General features: G+C 46.3%; 1 protein-coding gene across 4 annotated transcripts in view; it reads left to right on the plus strand.

The window, feature by feature from the left end:
* LPP (LIM domain containing preferred translocation partner in lipoma) overlaps positions 1-20,216 on the plus strand; it is a 267,940-nt gene that overhangs the window by 216,290 nt on the left and 31,434 nt on the right. For all 4 annotated transcript variants that reach the window (XM_058187147.1, XM_058187150.1, XM_058187149.1 and 1 more), the window contains one exon: positions 8,282-8,451. In XM_058187147.1, coding sequence (XP_058043130.1) covers positions 8,282-8,451 — 170 coding nt within the window. The remainder of the gene's footprint in view (positions 1-8,281; positions 8,452-20,216) is intronic.

Below are 20,216 nucleotides of genomic sequence, written 5' to 3' on the forward strand. Positions count from 1 at the left end.
TCACTTAACAACCAGGACGAAAAAGTCATAAAATTTGGGATCGACTCACCTAACAACCAACTTACTGAGGCACAGAAATTCTGGTGTCAGTTGTGGTCGTAAGTCGAAGACTGCCTGAATCAAAAAGCTGGGAGATCTGTTGTTCAAAGGGGGAAAAAAAGTATTTTAAGAAATCTGTACGTTTGCTTGTTCTCAGATCCTTGTCTTTAGAAATCTGAGATAATTATGAAATACCGGTGGCAGGGAGTTTCCCAGGCATTTTGTTTTACGCCGGGAAAAAAGTTAATTTTCAGAGCCAAAGCATTTGGCTGTGGGTGTCTTATGGGCTTGGCCTGTACTGTAGGGTCTCCAAACTTTTAAGACTTATGGACTTCAACTCCCAGAATTCCTCAGCCAGCCACACCTGGTTTTTTTCCCCCCTCCTATCCCTAAAGCGGAGAGATTGCAGAGGAAGGGATGACAAGAGAGTAAGCTATGCTGGCTGGGGAATTCTGAGAGTTGCTCTTCAGACTGGGCAAGATGTGCCCATCCCACGCCAGAAAATGAAAACCTAGAAACCAACAATCTACCTTGACCGCAATTGATGTTGGACAATTTCTGCGGAGAAATTCAATGTCATAGAAACTTCTTCTCCGCCCAGGTTTGTGCATCCGAGCATTAGGTCAACTGCACTGGAACGCATTTTTAAAAAAAACCTGTTGAGAGCTGCAATTTTTTTGAATGGAGAGACCTAATTAACTGAGCTGGAAAGCTTCAGGCCATTATCATAATTCATGAGTATAACTTGGTCCAAATTATTACATCTGAAAAGGCAAGCAGGATTTGAAAAGGTCATTGGCTGGTTCTGCTCTTTTCTGTCTTTCTTCCTTTTCATTTCCAGCCCCCTCATCTGCCTGTTTTTCAGATAGTCCTCGAATTATGTTGACGGTTGTGACCAAAATAGGTAGGTAGGTAGGTAATTAGATAGATAGATAGATAGATAGATAGATAGATAGATAGATAGATAGATAGATATGGACAGAAAGAGAAAGAGAGTGTTGGATGGATGGGTGGGTGGATGGACGGAAGGATGGACAGATAGATATAGGTAGGTAGGTAGGTAGATATGGACGGATAGATAGATAGATAGATAGATAGATAGATAGATAGATAGATAGATAGATAGATAGATAGATAGATAGATAGAAAAATAGAAAAATAGAAAGATAGATAGATAGATAGATAGATAGATAGATAGATAGATAGATAGATAGATAGATAGAAAAATAGATAGATAGATAGATAGATAGATAGATAGATAGATAGATAGATAGATAGATAGATAGATAGATAGGGATGGATGGATGGATTGGCAGAGAAAGAGGGAGAGAGAGAGAGAGAACAAAACTTCAAATATCTGTTGCTAAGCATTGCTAAGCACCCAAATTTGGATCGCCAGACTGTTGGGATGCTGCCATGGTCGTAAATGCAAGGAGTGGTTGTAAGTCACTTTCTTCAGTGCTGTTGCAACTTACAACAGACACTAAATGGACAGTTGTAAGGCGAGGACTTCATATATTCAGCGTTCTGTGTGGCTGAACATTGCTCGTGTTCGGGGCCAGACCAATTAAACCCCAAGTAACTGCATTCACACAACCAAGTTAATCATGATTTGTTGTTAATGGGCCTTTTTGGAGAGCTTCTGTTTTGTGGTTCTGTGCAAAGCCCGCATGTCCCACTTAAACATCACAATTGTGTCTTTCCGATGCTTAACCGAGTCGCCTCCGGCTGGTTTGAAAGACCAAAAACCTGTTCAGGAAGGCAGAGGTAGTCCTCGGCTTACAACATTCGTTTAGCGACCGTTTCAAGTTATAACGGCATTGAAAAAAATTGATTGACAACCAGACCTCACACTTACGACCGTTGTAGCATCCTTAGGTGATCAAAATTCAGGCATTTGGCAACAGTTCATTTAGTGACCGTTCAAACTTACAATGACACTGAATAAAGTGACTGAGGACCACGTTTCACACTTACGACCATTGCAGCGTCCCTGTGGTCAGGTGATCAGAATTCAGAGGCTTGGCGACGGACTCGTATTTATGACGGTTGCAGTGTCCCGGGGTCACGTGATCCCCTTTTGCGACTGTCTGGCAAGCAAAGTCAATGGAGAAACCAGATTCGCTTAACGACCAGGTTATTAAATTAACACCTGAAGTGATTCACTTAACAACTCTGGCAAGAAAGGTCGTAAAATGGGCAAAATTCACTTAACAAATGTCTCACTTCCCAACAGAAACGCTAGGGTCCATTGTGGTCATAAGTCGAGGACTACCTGTATGCACAACGCATGCAGCGTCCGGGGGTCACCATTTATGACCTGCCCAGCCAGTTTCCGACAAGCAAAATCAAAGATCATAGTGTAAGCCGCCCTGAGTCTTCGGAGAAGGGCGGGATATAAATGCAAATAAAAAAAAGAGGGAAGCCGGATTTGCTTAACAAATATAATGATTCACTTAACAGCTGTGGCCAGAAGGGTCATAAACTGGGACAAAACTCACTTAATACCTGCCTGGATCGCTTAGCAATGGGAATTTTGAGCCCAAGGACTATATATATATATTTTTTAAAATACTTTATTAAACTTTTTTACATTAAAAGCATAAAAAAAAGGGGGGGGAAAAGGCTTATATCATTTAAAAGCTTATTTGTGGTGTTTTTCATCTAACAATAATCCATGCAATAATGACAAACATTAAATTATACATATTTGTGTTCTTATTTTATCTATTGATTATGTTTAGTAACTAAATATTCCTATCTCCTTTCCATCCATCCATACCACCGTTCCCATATACCATAAAATACTGATGTCTCCTTATCCTTCAGACTCAAAGTTAGTTTGTCCATTTCTGCGCAATTCATAATCTTTTGTACAATAAGTCTCTCTGTGGGCACACATGGCTGTTTCCAACATTGAGCGAAGGCCATCCTAGCAGCAGTTAATATATGTAGTATTAAATATTTTATACTCTTCACGTATTTTTTTTTAAAGATCCCCAATAAAAAAAGTTCGGGTTCTAGATCCAATTGTTCATTCGTGATTTCTTGTAGCCACTTTTTAATTTTTAACCAATATTTACGTGCTTCGGGGCAAGACCACCACATATGATAATATGTTCCCTCTTTATTTTTACATTTCCAGCATATGGGAGACATTTTGGGAGACATTTTCGCTAATCTCGAAGGGGGCAGGTGCCACCTATAGAACATAGCCCAAGGACTATATTAACCATCATAAATATGAGCTGGTCCGAATTTTGACCATGGGGAGGACGACTTAACAACTGCAGAGTTTCACTTAACAACCATGGCAAAAAAAAAAAAAAAGGTGGCGGGAGCAGAAACAAGTCGCTGAACAGCTGCCTTGCTTAATAACAGAAATTCAAATGGTGGTCGTAAGTTGAGGACTAGCCATATCCAAGAACTGGGAGATCTGATGTTCAATGGAAGAGGGGAAAAAGAGATTTATTTTAATATTTTTTTTTGGAAAAAGATCTTTCTCTTTTCTTTTTTCTGGGTGACTTTGAGCCATCAGTTTTCTGGCTGCTTGTGTTATACGCACGGGGTTTGTGTTATCAGCACAAATTCCACACACACAAACAAACACACAGGAAGGAGGGGGGGCGGGAAACAGCGAATATTTCAACAAGTCTTCCCCTCCTGAACTTTGACAGAGAGAAAACAGGTTCTTAATATATTTAATATATATTTTCTTGGCGTGCAAAACGCATCCAGGAATAGTTTCAGGCTATACTCGTGTGACGCACAAACACAAAATTAGCAGGCAATATATTTAGTGACTGTTACGAAGTTACGACGACACTGAAAAAATGGACGTAGGACCGTTTCTTTCACACTTAATGACTGTCGCAGTTTGTCTACAGTCACGTGATCAAAATTCGGACGCTTGGCCACTGACTCATAGTTATGACGGTCGTCGTGTCCCCGGGTCACGTGATCCTCCTTTTGCGTCCTTCTGTCATGCAGTAGGGAAGCTGGATTCGCTTAACAACCGTGTTCCTAACTTAACAGTGGTCGTTATTCACTTAACAACGGTGGCAAGAAAGGATGTAAAACGGGGCATGACTCACTTAAAAAGAGTGTTGCTTCGTAACAAAATTGAGGACTCCCTGTACATGGTAGTAGAGATAGTCTTCAACTTACGACTATCCCTTATATTGGCACCAAAAAAAAGGTGACATATGACCAGTCCTCACATTTACGACTGTCGTAGAATCCCTATGCTCACATGATCAAAATCCTGGTGCAGTTGCAAACCAGCATGTACTCACAAGGGTTGCAGAGTCTCTGTTCATGGGATTGTCATTAGCCACGGAGTCACTGGGGGAAGTCGGATTTGCTTAATGACTGTGTGATTCACATAACGACTCCGTGTCTCATTAAACAACTGTCTTCCTCAGCCATGGAAATTCTGCTTCCAATTGTCCTTGTAAATTGAAGACGATCTGTAGTTAAGGAAGGAAGGAAAGAAAGAAGGAAGGAAATGATGGAGGGAGAGATGGAGGGAGGGAGGAAGGAAGGAAAGAAGAAAGGAAAAGAGGGAGGGAGGGAGGAAGAAAGGAAGGAGGGAATATGAAGGAAGGGAGAAAGGAAGGAAGGAAAAGTGGAAGTGAGGGAGTGAGGAAGGAAGGCAGGAGGGAGGGAGAGAAGGAAGGAAGGAGGGAAGGAAGGAAATGATGGAGGGTGACCGGAGCAAGGGAGGCAAGGAAGGAGGGAGGCAGGGAAGGGAGGAAAGAAGAAAGGAAGGAAGGAAAAAGGAGGGAGGAAGAACGGCAGGAGGAAGAGAATGAGGAAGGAAGGAAGGAAAGAAAGAAGGAAGGAAATGATGGAGGGAGAGATGGAGGGAGGGAGGAAGGAAGGACGAAAGGAAAAGATGGAGGGAGGGAGGAAGAAAGGAAGGAGGGAATATGAAGGAAGGGAGAAAGGAAGGAAGGAAAACTGGAAGTGAGGGAGTGAGGAAGGAAGGCGGGAGGGAGGGAGAGAAGGAGGGAAGGAAGAAAATGATGGAGGGTGACCGGAGCAAGGGAGGCAAGGAAGGAGGGAGGCAGGGAAGGGAGGAAAGAAGATAGGAAGGAAGGGAAAAAGGAGGGAGGAAGAACGGCAGGAGGAAGAGAATGAGGGAAGGAAGGAAGTAGAAAGAAAGAAGGAAGGAAGGAAGGAAGGAAGGAAGATGAGAATATAAGGAGGGAGGGAGGATGGGTAGGATGGAAGGAAGGAAGGAAGGAAGGAAGAAAGAGGAGAATAAAAGGAGGGAGGGAGGGAGGGAGGGAAGGAAAAGCGCATGAGAGATACAGGATTAACGGAAGAGGTCTGAATAAAGGTGATCTCAGACTGTGGAGCTGAAAAATAGCTGCCTAGCAGTGAACCTGCAAGATGGTTTATTGGGACCTTAGTTTATGGGGAGGGGGCCATATATATTCATCACTCCTCCCCCCCCCCACCCCGCATTTCAAATTCAACAAACGTTTTGATTTTGGCTCTCGGTTGGGAAAGGAAAAATTAATCACTAAAGCTCCTTAAAGCCAGAACATTTGGTGCAGATTTCACAGGCTTTTATTAGTGTCCCTGTGACTCATAAAATTGCATCCAGACTGAAGTTTCTACTTACTTATTTATTCATCAAGTTTATATGGACACCCATCCCACGAAAAAGGGACATTGGGCCACGTTGTACGAGTTTCTAAAACAATTAACATGTAAAGCGTTCGGTATTTTTTTTTTTAAATTGTATTTTTTTATAATAATTTATGTACATTATAAATAAAAATCCTCGACTTACGACCACAATTCAGCCCACAAAATTTCCATTGCTAAACGAGATGGCCATTAAGTGAGTTTTTTTGCCTCCTTTTTATGACCTTTCTTGCCACCGTCGTTAAGCAAATCGCAGCAGCGGTTAACTTTAGTCACATGGTCGTTTGAGTGAAACAGGCTCCCCCATCGACTTTGCTCATCCGACGGTCGCTAAAGCGGAATTGCACGACCCTCCCGGGGACACTGCGACCGTCATAAATTGAGTCAGTGGCCAAGCGTCCAAATTTTGATCGTGTGACCAAGAGGATGCTGCCATGGTCGTAAGTGCGAGGAACGGCCGTAAGCCCCTTTTTTCAGTGCTACTGTAATAGTCAGTAAACAAATGGTCATTAAGTCGAGGACTCCCTGTTTCCAAGCTCCTTTTTGGACTTTTTTCACCCTGTAATGAAACATTAAGCTGGCCGTTGCCGTCCGGATGTGATCAATATACAGTCTTCTGGACAATATTCTTGGCAATCCCTCTTGAAGACAACTTCCAAAAAACACAACTCGGAGATAGATCTGGTGTCTTTCCAAACCACAATCTTCATAAATAAATTGGGGCGACGTTTTGAGCTTCCGTTTCTCTTCGAGATGCCATAAAACAATCGGGACACTCGCCGGGGAAGGTTCCAGCGTGTAGAATTTGTGTTGTGCTTCAACACAACACGAGTTTCAAAGCCAGGATTGAACTTTAAGGGTGAGGTCATTAACCCGGGAGCTCTTCCCAGGTTGAGGGGCTTCTTGGTCGGTTGGACGGCAGTCCCAGGTGGGTCCTGCTTCCCCTCCCCCCAAACAGCAGAGAACTGTGGTCTAGTATAGGGTTTTTTCCTCCGACCTCTAAAGCAGAGAGATTGCAGAGGAAGGGATTACAAGAGAGTAAGCTTTGCTGGCTGAGGAATTCTGGGAGTTGAAGTCCACAAGTCTTAAAGTTGCCAAGGTTGCAGGCCCCTGGTCTAGGTCTCCTAGCTGGAGAAAGTGGCCATGTGTCTTTCAATATATCGCCCACATTTTGATGGCCTCCTTTAAGGAAACATTCTTCCCTGTTAAGTTTTCCAGAATCATTGGCTGTATCTGATGTATGATTTAACCAAGTTGCTGGGTTCATCCAGAACTTTGGGGCCATAAATGGACGACATGGGCTGAATTGCACTGATGATGTTAGATAGTTAGGTCTGGAAGAAGTTAGCCAAGTTCAGACAGCACCAAGCACCTCACAGTCCTCCTCCTCCTCTTCATCTCTGTACACCCTGCTCCCTTCTAACACTGATGATGTTACCTAGTCAGGGAATGAAACATCTGCAAGAAAACAACCAAGTTCAGAGAGCACCAAAGATTCCATAAAGTCCTCCTCCTTCTCCCTTCTTCTCTGCCATTTCCCCCTTTCCTTCTCCTTCTCTTCTTCCTCCTCCAACATCATCGCCATTTCTCCTCGTCTCCACAAACCCCACTCCCTTCCACCACTGATGATGTTCCCTCCCCTGTTTCCCCCAAAATAAGACCTCCTCTGATAATAAGACCAAGCGCTTATTTCAGGGTTCAAAAAAATATATAAGACAGGGTCTGTTGTGTCTGCGCCCCCTGAGCCGGGGCCCCTGCCAGAAAGTGACTTGGAAAGTGAGAGGGAAGGGCCGTCAGGACTTACCTTGGGAGCACCGGCTTCCCTGGCTCAGCTCCAGGAGCCATAGGCAGGCCAGGTGGAGGAGATAACGAGGCCTCCGTCCCCTGACTCTTCCCTCCTCCCAGGCCACGCCTCCAGACCCAGCTGATGGCAATCAGGCCTGGCTGGACCCTAGGTTTCGTAGGCAGGAGAGGCGGGAACAACAGAAGCAGGGGTGGGGCAGGCCTAGGAAGGGCTGAGTCATGGAGCCACACCCCACAGGATATAAAACCAGCAAGGGCTGCTATACCCCTTCGTGGCAAGCAAATCAACTGCTTAACCAGAGCTGAAGTACTGTTTGTTCCTGGTTGACTCATCAAGAGAGATAACAGAGGCACTTGGCAGACGCTCGCTAGTTTGCTGCCAGAAGCTGATAGTTGCTGGCTAATTAAGTTATTGCTCAGACTGAGGCGAGGGGGACAGAACAGGGTCTTATTTTCGGGGAAACTCTGTAGTCAGGGAATGAAACGTCTGCAAGAAAACTACATGGACCTCACGATTCAACCCTGAGCTACTCATACTTGTTTCTGTTAGACCCAACATTTTTGTCTTGCTGCCAAAACATCTTACCACCAAGCTCAGAGAAAGCACCAACGAGCTGAATTTGACACCACGTCCTAGGCCGCAGAGGAGCAAACCAGGGTTAGCCCTCAACATACTTAACACGTTGTGTGAACATGGACTCGGGAAAGGGTGTCGTGGAAGCCAAAGGCCTGGATCGGATGGTTTTTGGTTGACTTAAATCCGTCTCTTTGTCCCTCCCAGGCCGTTGCGCCCGTTGTGGGGAGAACGTGGTAGGAGAAGGAACCGGTTGTACCGCGATGGACCAAGTCTTCCACGTCCACTGCTTCACCTGCATGATTTGCCATAACAAGCTCCGCGGACAGCCCTTCTACGCGGTGGAGAAGAAGGCCTATTGCGAGCCTTGCTACATCGTGAGTATTTTATTACTTGTTTTATTTATTTGTCAGTCATATATAAGATAACAGGTAAAAGTGTAAACATAATTTGGATACATGAAAAGAGTAAGTAAAAAGGAATATTAGGACAGGGATGGTGGGCACTCAGGTGCGCTTATGCACGCCCCTTACAGACCTCTTAGGAATGGGGTGAGGTCAACACTAGACAGTCTAAGCTTAAAGTTTTGGGGGTTTGGGGAAGAAACTACAGAGTCAGGTAGTGCATTCCAGGCGTTGACAACTCTGTTACTGAAGTCGTATTTTCTGCAATCGAGTTTACCTTGAGTTTGTATCTATTGTGTGCTCGTGTATTGTTGTGGTTGAAGCTGAAGTAGTCATTTACAGGGAGGACATTGTGGTAGATAATTTTCTGTATTATGCTTGGGTCAGGTTGAAGTCGGCATAGTTCTATGTTGTCTAAGGCCAAAATTTGGAGTCTGGTGGCATAAGGTATTTTGTTGCGAGCAGAGGAGTGGAGGACTCTTCTTGTGAAATATCTCTGGACACGTTCAATTATATTAATGTCCGATATGCAGGGCGGGTTCCAGACAGATGAGCTGTATTCAAGAATTGGTCCAGCAAATGTTTTGTACGCTCTAGTTAGTAGTACAATATTACCAGAGAAGAAGCTACGCAAGATTAGGTTAACAACTCTTAGTGCCTTTTTGGCAATGCTGTTACAGTGGGCTCTGGCACTTAGATCTTTAGAAATGAGTATTCCAAGGTCCTTGACAGAGCAGAGGGTCAACTATAAGGTCATATCCATCTAATTTGTATTTTATGTTTTGATTTTAACCCTCCTCCTTTTCCATGTCATGCGCGGTGGGCCTCTGATGAGCTTCAGGTGTCTTGGACTTCAGCTCATCCTTCCAAAGCTCAGCCACGAAATTGTGTTGGGTGTGCAAGGACAAAGTCAAAGTTGGAAGGTCCAGTTAAACTTATTTATTGCTAATCGTGCCTGGCGACCAGATTAACGGAACACAGGGGATCCTTTAACCAAAGGTGGTTTTTTCCAAGAGGCAACTGGACTTTCTGGTTTGTCTTTTGAAGACGTTTCGCTTCTCATCCAAGAAGCTTCTTCGGCTCTGACTGGAGGATGGGGAAGGGAAGTCTAGTCAGAGCCGAAGAAGCTTCTTGGATGAGAAGCGAAACGTCTTCAAAGAAAAACCAAGAAAGTCCAGTTGCCTCTTGGAAAAAAAGCACTTTTGGGATAACCCTGACCTGGATGACTGGGATGAAGGGAGGGTAGGATGGTTGGATGGATGGAGGGAAAAATGGATGGAGGGATGGAGAGATGAAGGGATAGGAGAGAGGGAGGGAAGGATAGAGGGATGAAAGGATAAATGGAGGGAGCGATGGATGGATAGATGGATGGGTGGATGGATGGATGGGCAGAGGGAGGGATGGGTGGATAGAAGAGATGGATGGATGGAAGAATGGATGGAGAGGATGAAGAGATGAAGGATGGATGGAGGGAAGGATGGAGGAAGAGGGAAGGGTGGGTGGAAGGGATGGATGGAGATAGGGAGGGAGGAAAGGATGGAGTAGGAGGGAAGGATGGATGGAAGAATGGATGGTGGGATGGAGGGAGGGATGGAGGGAGAGAAGGATGGATGAAGGGAAGGATAGACAAAGGGATGGAAGGAAGGAGGAAGGGAGAGATGGATGCATGGATGGATCTTTGCCCACCAGCCCTTTGTAGACCAAGAGTTGAGGGTGTCTGTCCTCCTGCTTCTGACCAGAAGATCTTCCAGTTTTGGTGTCAGCCATTCCCTCTTGGCTCTCCTGCAGCTTGAAAGCCCCTCCTCCGCATCAGGTTTTGTGCCGTCAAAAGGCTCAAACATTTCATAATCGTATTACTCAACGCGCTTCATTAGCCTGAGTGGAGTCCTGGCAGGAGCTCAGCAGCCGCCCGCCCGGCCGGCCTAGGAGGGAAGAAGATAAGCAGGAAAATGGAGGGGGACTCGCTTTTTCCTTCCTCCTCCTCCTCCTCCTCTTCCCCGTCCCGATTCATCATCAGCTCTTCAATAAGGCATAAAAAATATTAGTCCGGCTGAAATGGAGCAGAAGAGAAGGTGGCTGGCCCATGGACCCCGTGCAGACCCCACCCACAGCTCGAGAGGGGACGGTCAGACGGTCAGACTAAATGTGATAGAGGGAAGGCTTTCTCCTTCTCCTTCTCCATCTTTCCTCCTTTTCCTTTTCCACCATCACCATTTCTCTTTCTATAGCACCACTTTCTCCTCCTTCTACATCATCATTATCTCTTGTTTTCCTTCCTCTTCCACCTCCTCCTTTCTTCTTCCCCTCCTCTTCCTCTTTCTTCTTCCCCTCCTCCTCTTTCTTCTTCCCCTCTGCTTCCTTTTTCTTCTTCTCCTTCTTTTCTCCTCCTTCTTCCCTCCTCCTCTTTCTCCTCCTCTTCTTCTTCTTCTTCTTCTTCTTCCTCTTCTTTCTTCCCTCCTCCTCCTTTCTTCTTCGTTCTTCCTCCTCCTCCTTTCTTCTTCTCCTTTCTTCTTCTCCCCCTCCTCTTTCTTCTCCTCCTCCTTCTTTCTTCTTCTCCCCCTCCTCAACCTCCACTTTCTTCTCCTCCTCCTCCTTTCTTCTTCTCCTTTCTTCTTCTCCCCCTCCTGTACCTTCTCCTCCTCCTCCTTTCTTCTTCTCCTTTCTTCTTCTCCCCCTCCTCAACCTTCTCTTTCTTCTTCTCCTTCTGCTAATCCTCCTCCTCCTTGCAATCCCTTCTCCCTTCTAGCACTGATGATTTTCCCTCGTTGGGTCATGAAACGTCTGCCAGAAACACACACTCCCCCACCGTCCAGAGACCACCCAGGACCCCTCATTTCAACCTACACATATTCTCCTTTAAATTTCTGAGGGAAACCGCAGCTCAGGATAACTCACCGCCATAGAGCCCATTGGTGGCAACCTGCTGCATTTGGGAGTTAGTATCTCCGGGGTTGGAGGTGTTGCGTGGTGTGCGTTGCATATGGCAGATGCCTCTGTGTGTGTGCGTGATCTAGCATATTGTGCTACCTCAGCTTCCCTGATGATGCCCTGGATCGTGTGAACCCAGAAAACGGGTGAATCCACTTAGCAGATTCCATGGGTTGTCTGAACGCAGCGCTGACCCAAATTATCAGAAAGGTTTCCTTCCAAGCCACAAAAGAGAGTGAAGTTTCCCAGAAACAACTTCCAGTAGGCGATGAACATTTTTATTCCAGAATAGAACAGAACAGAACAGAACAGAATAGAATAGAAATTGGAAGAGAGTAGATAGGATAGGATAGGATAGGATAGGATAGGATAGGATAGGATAGGATAGGATAGGAATTGGAATTGGAATTGGAATTGGAATTGGAATTGGAATTGGAAGAGAGTGAATAGAATAAGAATAGAATAGAATAGAATAGAATAGAATAGAATAGAATAGAATAGAATAGAATAGAATAGAATAGAATAGAATAGAATAGAATAGAATAGAATAGAAATTGGAAGAGAGTAAATAGGATAGGATAGGATAGGATAGGATAGAAATTGGAAGAGAGTAAACAGAATAGAATAGAAAATAGAATAGAATAGAATAGAATAGAATAGAATAGAATAGAATAGAATAGAATAGAATAGAATAGAAATTGAAAGAGAGTAAATAGGATAGGATAGGATAGGATATTATAGGAATTGGAAGAGAGTGAATAGAATAGAATAGAATAGAATAGAATAGAATAGAATAGAATAGAATAGAATAGAATAGAATAGAATAGAATAGAATAGAAATTGGAAGAGAGTAAATAGAATAGAATAGGAACAGAAACAATCAGAATGGAGCTGGAAGGGACCCTGGAGGTCTTCTAGTCTAATCCCCTGCTCAAGCAGGAGACCCTCCACCATTTCTGTCAAATGGCAGTCCAGTCTCTTCTTAAAAATTTCCAGTGTTGGAGCATTCACAACTTCCAGAGGCAAGTAGTTCCACTGGTTAATTGTTCTCATTGTCAGGAAATTTCTCCTTAGTTCTAAGTTGCTTCTCTCCTTGATTGGTGTCCACTCATTGCTTCTTGTCTATCATGCTGCTATCATGTCTCCCCTAGTCCTTCTTTTCATTAAACTAGACATACGCAGTTCCTGCAACCATTCTTCATATGTTTTAGCCTCCAGTCCCCTAATCATCTTTGTTGCTCTTCTCTGCACTCTTTCTAGAGTCTCAACATCTTTTTTACATCGTGGCGACCAAAACTGGATGCAATATTCCAAGTGTGGCCTTACCAAGGCATTATAAAGTGGCACTAACACTTCACGTGATCTTGATTCTATCCCTCTGTTTATGCAGCCCAGAACTGTGTTGACTTTTTTAGCAGCTGCTGCACACGGCTGGCTCATATCTAAATGGTTGTCCACTAGGACTCCAAGATCCCTCTCACAGGTACTACTATTGAGCAAGGTACCATCTGTCCTATACTATACCTGTGCATTTGGTTTTCCTTGCCTAAATGTAGAACCTGACTTTTGTCACCCTTGTATTTCATTTTCTTAGATAGGGGCCCAGTGTTGAAGTCTTTTGAGATCCTTCTGTATCTTGAGTCCGTCTTTTTGGGGCGTTGGCAGCTTTTGTTCTGCATTGCAAAACGCGGTCAAGTGAACAGGAAACTCCCAATTCTTCATATCTGACCGGGCTATTTTCTAGAAATTAAATGTTGGATGAGCAGAAATAGCTTTTTTACTTACTGGTGCAGAAAATCGGCTTTTGATTCCAAACCATACCTGCTGTATGTTTGTTTGTTTTTCCTCCCCCCCAGTAAAAGATTAAAAAGGACCAAAATAGCAACCGAGAGAGAGAGAGAGAGAGAGAGAGAAAGAAAATAATAAATAAATAAATGAGATACAAAAGAATACACACACACACGCAAATACGCAAAACGGACACACAAACACCCTCCCGTTTTTTAAAAATCCCTTATTTTTAATTTTGTCCCCCAACCAAATTGGAAGGTAATTTACCGAAAAAGATTCTCAGCGCAATGCAGCTCGACAATTTGAATGTTAACGGCTTGTGGAGGGATCATTAAAGACAATTATGTTCCTTTTCCTTCCCCCCCCTTCCCCCCCCCCGAAGGGGCTGAAGAATCCTTAACGACTTACCTGCAAAACAAGAAATACGAAATTCATTTAAAAAATATACGTCGCGTTTTGAAGACATGGCACAGCCGAGTCTGGTGGTAGCCCCTGCGGGATGTGCTTGTGTTTGTGTTGGATCGATTTGCAGGGGGTCCTCGACTTATGACCACCATTGAGCCCAACGTTTCTATGCGAGGTGGTTAAAAGTCAGTTTTGCCCCATTTTACGACCTTTCTTAGGCCACCGCTGTTAATAATAATAATAATAATAATAATAATATTTTAATTTGTATACCGCCCTTCTCCCGAAGGACTCAGGGCGGTGAACAGGCAGATAAAATACAAATATACACAATAGTTAAAATATCCCTTAAAAAACTAATTTAAATGTGCCCAAATATTAAAATAACATACACCCCCATAAGATTATAAAACTTTAAAAACCCATCAAATTTAAAATTAAAAATCAAGCTAGTCCAGCCATACGAAATAAATAAGTTTTAAGTTCGCGGCGAAAGGTCCTAAGGTCAGGTAGTTGTCGAAGTCCGAGGGGAAGTTCGTTCCACAGGGTAGGAGCCCCCACAGAGAAGGCCCTCCCCAGTCAACATTGTTTGGCTGACGGCACCCTGAGGAGTCCCTCTCTGTGGGAACGTACCGGACGATGGGAGATAGAGGTTGGCAGTAGACGGTCCCGTAGATAGCCCGGTCCTAAGCCATGGAGCGCTTTAAAGGTGGTAACCAATACCTTGAAGCGCACCCGGAAAACAACAGGTAGCCAGTGCAGCCTGCGCAGGATAGGTGTTACGTGGGAGCTCCGAACCGCTCCCTCGATAACCCGTGCAGCCGCGTTCTGAACTAGCTGAAGTCTCCGGGTGCTCTTCAAGGGGAGCCCCATGTAGAGAGTATTGCAGTAGTCCAGACGAGAGGTCACGAGAGCATGAGTGACCGTGCATAAGGCATCACGGTCCAGGAAGGGACGCAACTGGCGGATCAGGCGAACCTGATAAAATGCTCTCCTGGAGACGGTCGCCAAATGATCTTCAAAGGACAACCGACCATCCAGGAGTGCGCCCAAGTTGCGTACCTTCTCCATCGGGCCAATGATTCACTCCCGACAGACAGCCGCATCTGCAGCTGACTGTACCGAGGTGCCGGCATCCACAGCCACTCCGTCTTGGAGGGATTAAGTTTGAGCCTGTTCCTCCCCATCCAGACCCGTACGGCTTCCAAACACCGGGACAGCACTTCGACAGCTTCACTGGGGTGGCCCGGGGTGGAAAAGTACAGCTGAGTGTCATCAGCGTACAGTTGGTATCTCACCCCAAAGCCACTGATGATCTCACCCAGCGGCTTCATATAGATGTTGAACAGGAGGGGTGAGAGAATCGACCCCTGCGGCACCCCACACATGAGGCACCTTGGAGTCGATCTCTGCCCCCCTGTCAACACCGTCTGCGTCCGGTCAGAGAGGTAGGAGGAGAACCACCGATAAACGGTGCCTCCCACTCCCCCTCCAACCGGCGCAGCAGGATACCATGGTCGATGGTATCAAAAGCCGCTGAGAGGTCTAATAGGACCAGGGCAGAGGAGTAACCCTTGTCCCTGGCCCTCCAGAGATCATCCACCAGTGCGACCAAAGCTGTCTCCGTACTGTATCCGGGCCGGAAGCCGGACTGGAACGGGTCTAGATAGACAGCTTCCTCCAGGTACTGGGGTAGCTGACATGCCACCACACTCTCTACAACCTTCGCCGTGAAGCGAAGATTGGAGACTGGCCGGTAATTCCCTAAAACAGCTGGGTCCAGAGGAAGGCTTCTTGAGGAGGGGTCTCACCACCGCCTCTTTCAAGGCAGCGGGAAAGACCCCCTCCCGCAAAGGAAGCATTTGTAATCCCCTGGAGCCAGCCTCGTGTCACCTCCTGAGTAGCCAGTACTAACCAGGAGGGGCACGGATCCAGTAAACATGTGGTGGCATTCAGCCTACCCAGCAACCTGTCCATGTCCTCGGGAGTCACAGGATCAAAGTCATCCCAAACCACCTCAACAAGACGGGTCTCGGAGCCCTCGCCTGGGTCTACCCAATTTTGATCCAATCCGTCCCGAAGCTGAACGATTTTGTTGTATAGATAACCGTTAAACTCCTCGGCACGCCCTTGTAGGGGGTCCTCCCGCCCCTCCTGTTGAAGGAGAGAGCGGGTCACCCGAAACAGGGCGGCCGGGTGGTTATCTGCCGATGCAATGAGGGAGGAAACGTAGGAACGCTTCGCATCCCTCATTGCCACTAGGTAGGTCCTACTATAGGACCTAACTAGTGTCCGGTCAACCTCAGAACGACTGGATCTCCAGACACTCTCTAGGCGTCTTCTCCGGCGCTTCATCTCCCTCAGCTCCTCGGAGAACCAAGGAGCTGGTTGAGACCGACGCCGGGTCAGAGGCCGCAAAGGCACGACACGGTCCAAAGCTCCAGCCGCGGCCTGTTCCCAGGCCACGACTAGTTCTTCAGTCGAGTCGTGGGCCAGGTTCTCGGGAAACGGCCCAAGCTCCGTCAGGAACCTCTCCGGGTCCATCAGGCGCCTGGGACGGAACCAACGCATTGGTTCCGTCTCCCTGCGGTGGTGGATAGCGGTCAGAAAGTCGAGACGAAGGAGAAAATGATCTGACCATGACAAAGGTTCGACAACTAAATCATTTAAAACCAGATCATTAGACCACTGGCCAGAGATAAAAATCAAGTCTAGGGTGCCTCCCCCGACGTGGGTAGGGCCGTCAATTAGTTGAATCAGGTCCATGGCCATCATGGAAGCCATGAACTCCTGAGCTGCCGAGGATGCCACGCCGGCTGATGGCAAATTGAAATCCCCCATGACCAACAGTCTAGGGGTTTCAACTGCCAACCCAGCTAGCAACTCCAGCAGCTCAGGCAGGGCTGTTGTCACGCAGCAAGGAGCCAGGTACGTGATCAACAAGCCCACCTGAGTCCTACGACCCCACTTCACGTAGAGGGATTCACACCCGGCTATCTGAGGCACAGTGGTTTCCCTCGGCTCAAGACTCTCCTTAATAATAACCGCCACCCCACCACCCCTACCCTGGACCCTCGGCTGATGGAATGCTCGGAAACCTGGTGGGCACATCTCCATTAGGGGAACCCCCCCTTCGGTGCCCAACCAGGTCTCTGTAATGCCCATAACGTCCGCGGTCCCCTCCTGAATAAGATCTGAGATCAGGGGGGCTTTATTAACCGCGGACCTGGCATTACATAGCATCAGCCGAAGGCCCAGGTCCTGAGTACTCTGGCCACTCGGGTCACGGGAAAATCCTGGGGGGCCGGAGCGCGCAATCGCTCGTAAACAGCGAGGGCGAGCCCCCAAAACCTGATGTGACCTCCCCTTTCCGTCATAAGCGAATCACCGCCATTCTTCAGCTCATCACACGGTAGTTCAGCAAATCCGGCTTTTCCCCCCTTGTCAGAAGGTCGCAAAAGGGGGAATCGCGGGACAGTGCAACCGTCGTAAATACGAGTCGGCTGCCAGGCCATCCGAATTTTGATCACGTGACCTGGGTGTGTGTGTGTGCCGCAAACGGTAGTGAGTGTGAAAATGGGGCTGAGTCACTTTTTTTGGCGCCATTGTAACTTCAGTCGCTAAGCGAGCGGTTGTAGGTCGAGGTCTATCTGTACCCATATTAGTGTCCTAGGTCATTGTGTTGAGGACTCTTGAATTAGAGCCAGGCCTTGTGCCTTGTGGAACAAAACCACGTTTGGGGTGTGTCATAGCCTGAATCTGCAGAGGAAGATGAGCTGGAACTGGAGCCAATGGAGATCTAGGGGGTGGCTTCGTTGGCTTGGGAGGAAAATGGGGAGGAGCAGGGTCAGTCAGACCAGGGCCTTTCAGGATTGGGGCGGCTTGTAGGCAGGGAGGAAGTGGGGCAGGATGACCAAGAGACGCTAAGCAGTGAACATAAGAGACAGAGTTCAGGCGATGAGGAAGGGCCACCCCCTCCTGATCCTCGAGCATGGAGAGTGGAGAGAAGGCGAGAACGGCGCCGTGTTCAGTGAACAGACTACTTAGGAGGAGAGTGCCCCACCCCTCTTCACAAGGCACACCTGGGGACTGAGACTTAAAGGAGATGCTGTGGGGAAGGGCATTTTTTGGGAACAAATGCTGAATTCATGGAGTGTTGAGTGCCGACGTTCGAACTTTCCTGGATTCCTTGAATTCTTTCTGGATTACTTGCCTTGCTCCTTTGCTTTCTGGGATCCTCGACTTGCCCTGCCGGATTTCTTGCTTTGCAGTTGTGATGCTCACAGCGTTGGGCTGGACGGTTTGCAGCCAGAGGCTGCTTGAGGTGTGTCTGTGTGCGCAGCATCACTTTGCTCTGGGACTTGGCAGGAATGTGGGAGCGTTTGGGGCAATTTGGAGCAATCAAGGGGAGGTTTGAACTGCCAGCTGCCTGTGTTGCCTCTGTGCAAAGTCAACACAGGGTGCAGACAGTAGGACCACCAAGGAACCCAATACTTAATCCTAATGTTAAGGACTTCAGTTCCCAGAATCCCCCAGTCCATCATCTATTGGACTTCAGCTCCCAGAATCCCCCAGCCAGTATGTATGGACTTCAACTTCCAGAATCCCCCAGCCAGTATGTATGGACTTCAACTCCCAGCATTCCCCAGTCATCATCTATGGACTTCAACTCCCAGAATCCCCCAGCCAGTATGTATGGACTTCAACTCCCAGCATTCCCCAGTCATCATCTATGGACTTCAACTCCCAGCATTCCCCAGCCAGCATGTATGGACATCAACTCCCAGCATTCCCCAGCCAGCATGTATGGACATCAACTCCCAGAATCCCCCAGCCAGCATGTATGGACATCAACTCCCAGCATTCCCCAGTCATCATCTATGGACTTCAACTCCCAGCATTCCCCAGTCATCATCTATGGACTTCAACTCCCAGCATTCCCCAGCCAGTATGTATGGACTTCAACTCCCAGCATTCCCCAGTCATCATCTATGGATTTCAACTCCCAGAATCCAGCAGCCAGCATGTATGGACTTCAACTCCCAGAATCCCCCGACCAGCATGCTTGGGACATTGAAGTCCATGCATGTCGACTGGGGCATTCTGGGAATTGAAGTCCGCACCTCTTGAAGTTCCCAAGGTTGAGCAGCCCTGGCTTAGAGATTCCTGTTTGCAGAGGTGAATATTTTGGGCTTGTCAGGAAGAAGAAGCCGTGTTTACAATGCCAAGCAGGCAGCGGAGTGCTAGATGTTTAAAAATTGGTCCTGCTGGTTGCTTGTTTGCTGTTCTCAGTCCTTAATCTTATTAAATGTGAGTAAATTGAGGCAGGATGTTTGCATAAATTCCCATTTACAGAAATCAGTGCAAAGGTGGGTAATAAAAGAATGGTTGGCCGGGTGGGAAGCCGAATGGAGCTGCAGAAGGGAAAAATATTAAGCATGCCAGCTTCTTTCTTTCTTTCTTTCTTTCTTTCTTTCTTTCTTTCTTTCTCTTTCCTTCTCTTTCTTTCTTCCTCTCTTTTTTTTTTGACCTTTTTTTTTCCTTCCACTCTCTTTCTATCTTCTTTTCTCTTTCTTTCTCCTTCTCACTCTCTATTTTGGTCTTTCTTTCTGCCTTTCTGTTTCTCTTTTTTCCTTCCTCCCTTTCTTCTTCTCTTTTCTTTCTTTCCTTCTTTCCTTCCTTCCTTCTTTCTCTTTCTTCTCTTTCTTTCTTCCTGTTTTCTTTCTTTCTTTCCTTCTTTCTTCCTCTTTTCTTTCTTTCTTTCTCTGTCTTCCTTCTTACTTTCTTCGCTTTCTCTTTCTCTATTCCTCTTTTCTCTCTTCCTTTTCTTTCTTTCTTTCTCTTTCTTTCTCTCTTCCTTTCTCGCTCCCCTCTATTTCTGTCTTTCTGTCTGCCTTTCTCTTTTTCTTTCTTCTCCTTCCTTCCTTCCTTTCCTTCCTTCCTTTCTCCTGTCTTTCTTTCTTTCTTTCTTTCTTTCTTTCTTTCTTTCTTTCTTCCTTTCTCTCTCTCTCTCTCTCTCTCTCTTTCATTCTATCTATCTCTCTTTCTTTCTTTCTCTGTCTTCCTCCTTCTCTCTCCGTCTTCTAAATGGGCTCTGAACATCCCCTTTCCAACTGTGTTCTTTTACGGTGCGATTCCACCATTAATAACTTTCCCTCTCCATTCACTCCGAGCATTTCACAGCCACCTGGAATAAAAATTTAATCAGGTGGAATTATCCTCCTTCTAACGTCCTCTTAACCTTTGTGTTTCAGATCTCCCCCGTTATCACTTAAAACTTTTAAATCCGCTTTTGATCAGTGACTCTTCCCATTTTCCACCGCATCGAGGCCCGGAGCCTGGCGTGCTGAGATCACCGGCAATTTTTAAGAAGTCTTAATTCCCGCGTGCGCCCCTGTTCCAACCGTGTTTCCTTTATGCCCCGTTAATTACTTCAATGGCAACACGCAGCTTTAAAAGACACCTTTATTAATCCCCCTAAATCTTCCATTTTATTGTTATTTAAACTGCTTCTCCCCATCCATTATGGAGAGGTGTTTAAAGCCTGCGCCCCTTCTCCGAAAATAGATGGTTGGCGTAAATTTAGCATCCAGCCAACTGACAATTTGGCTTTG

This window comes from Ahaetulla prasina, chromosome 6, assembly GCF_028640845.1.
Source record: "Ahaetulla prasina isolate Xishuangbanna chromosome 6, ASM2864084v1, whole genome shotgun sequence".
Lineage (NCBI taxonomy): Eukaryota > Metazoa > Chordata > Lepidosauria > Squamata > Colubridae > Ahaetulla > Ahaetulla prasina.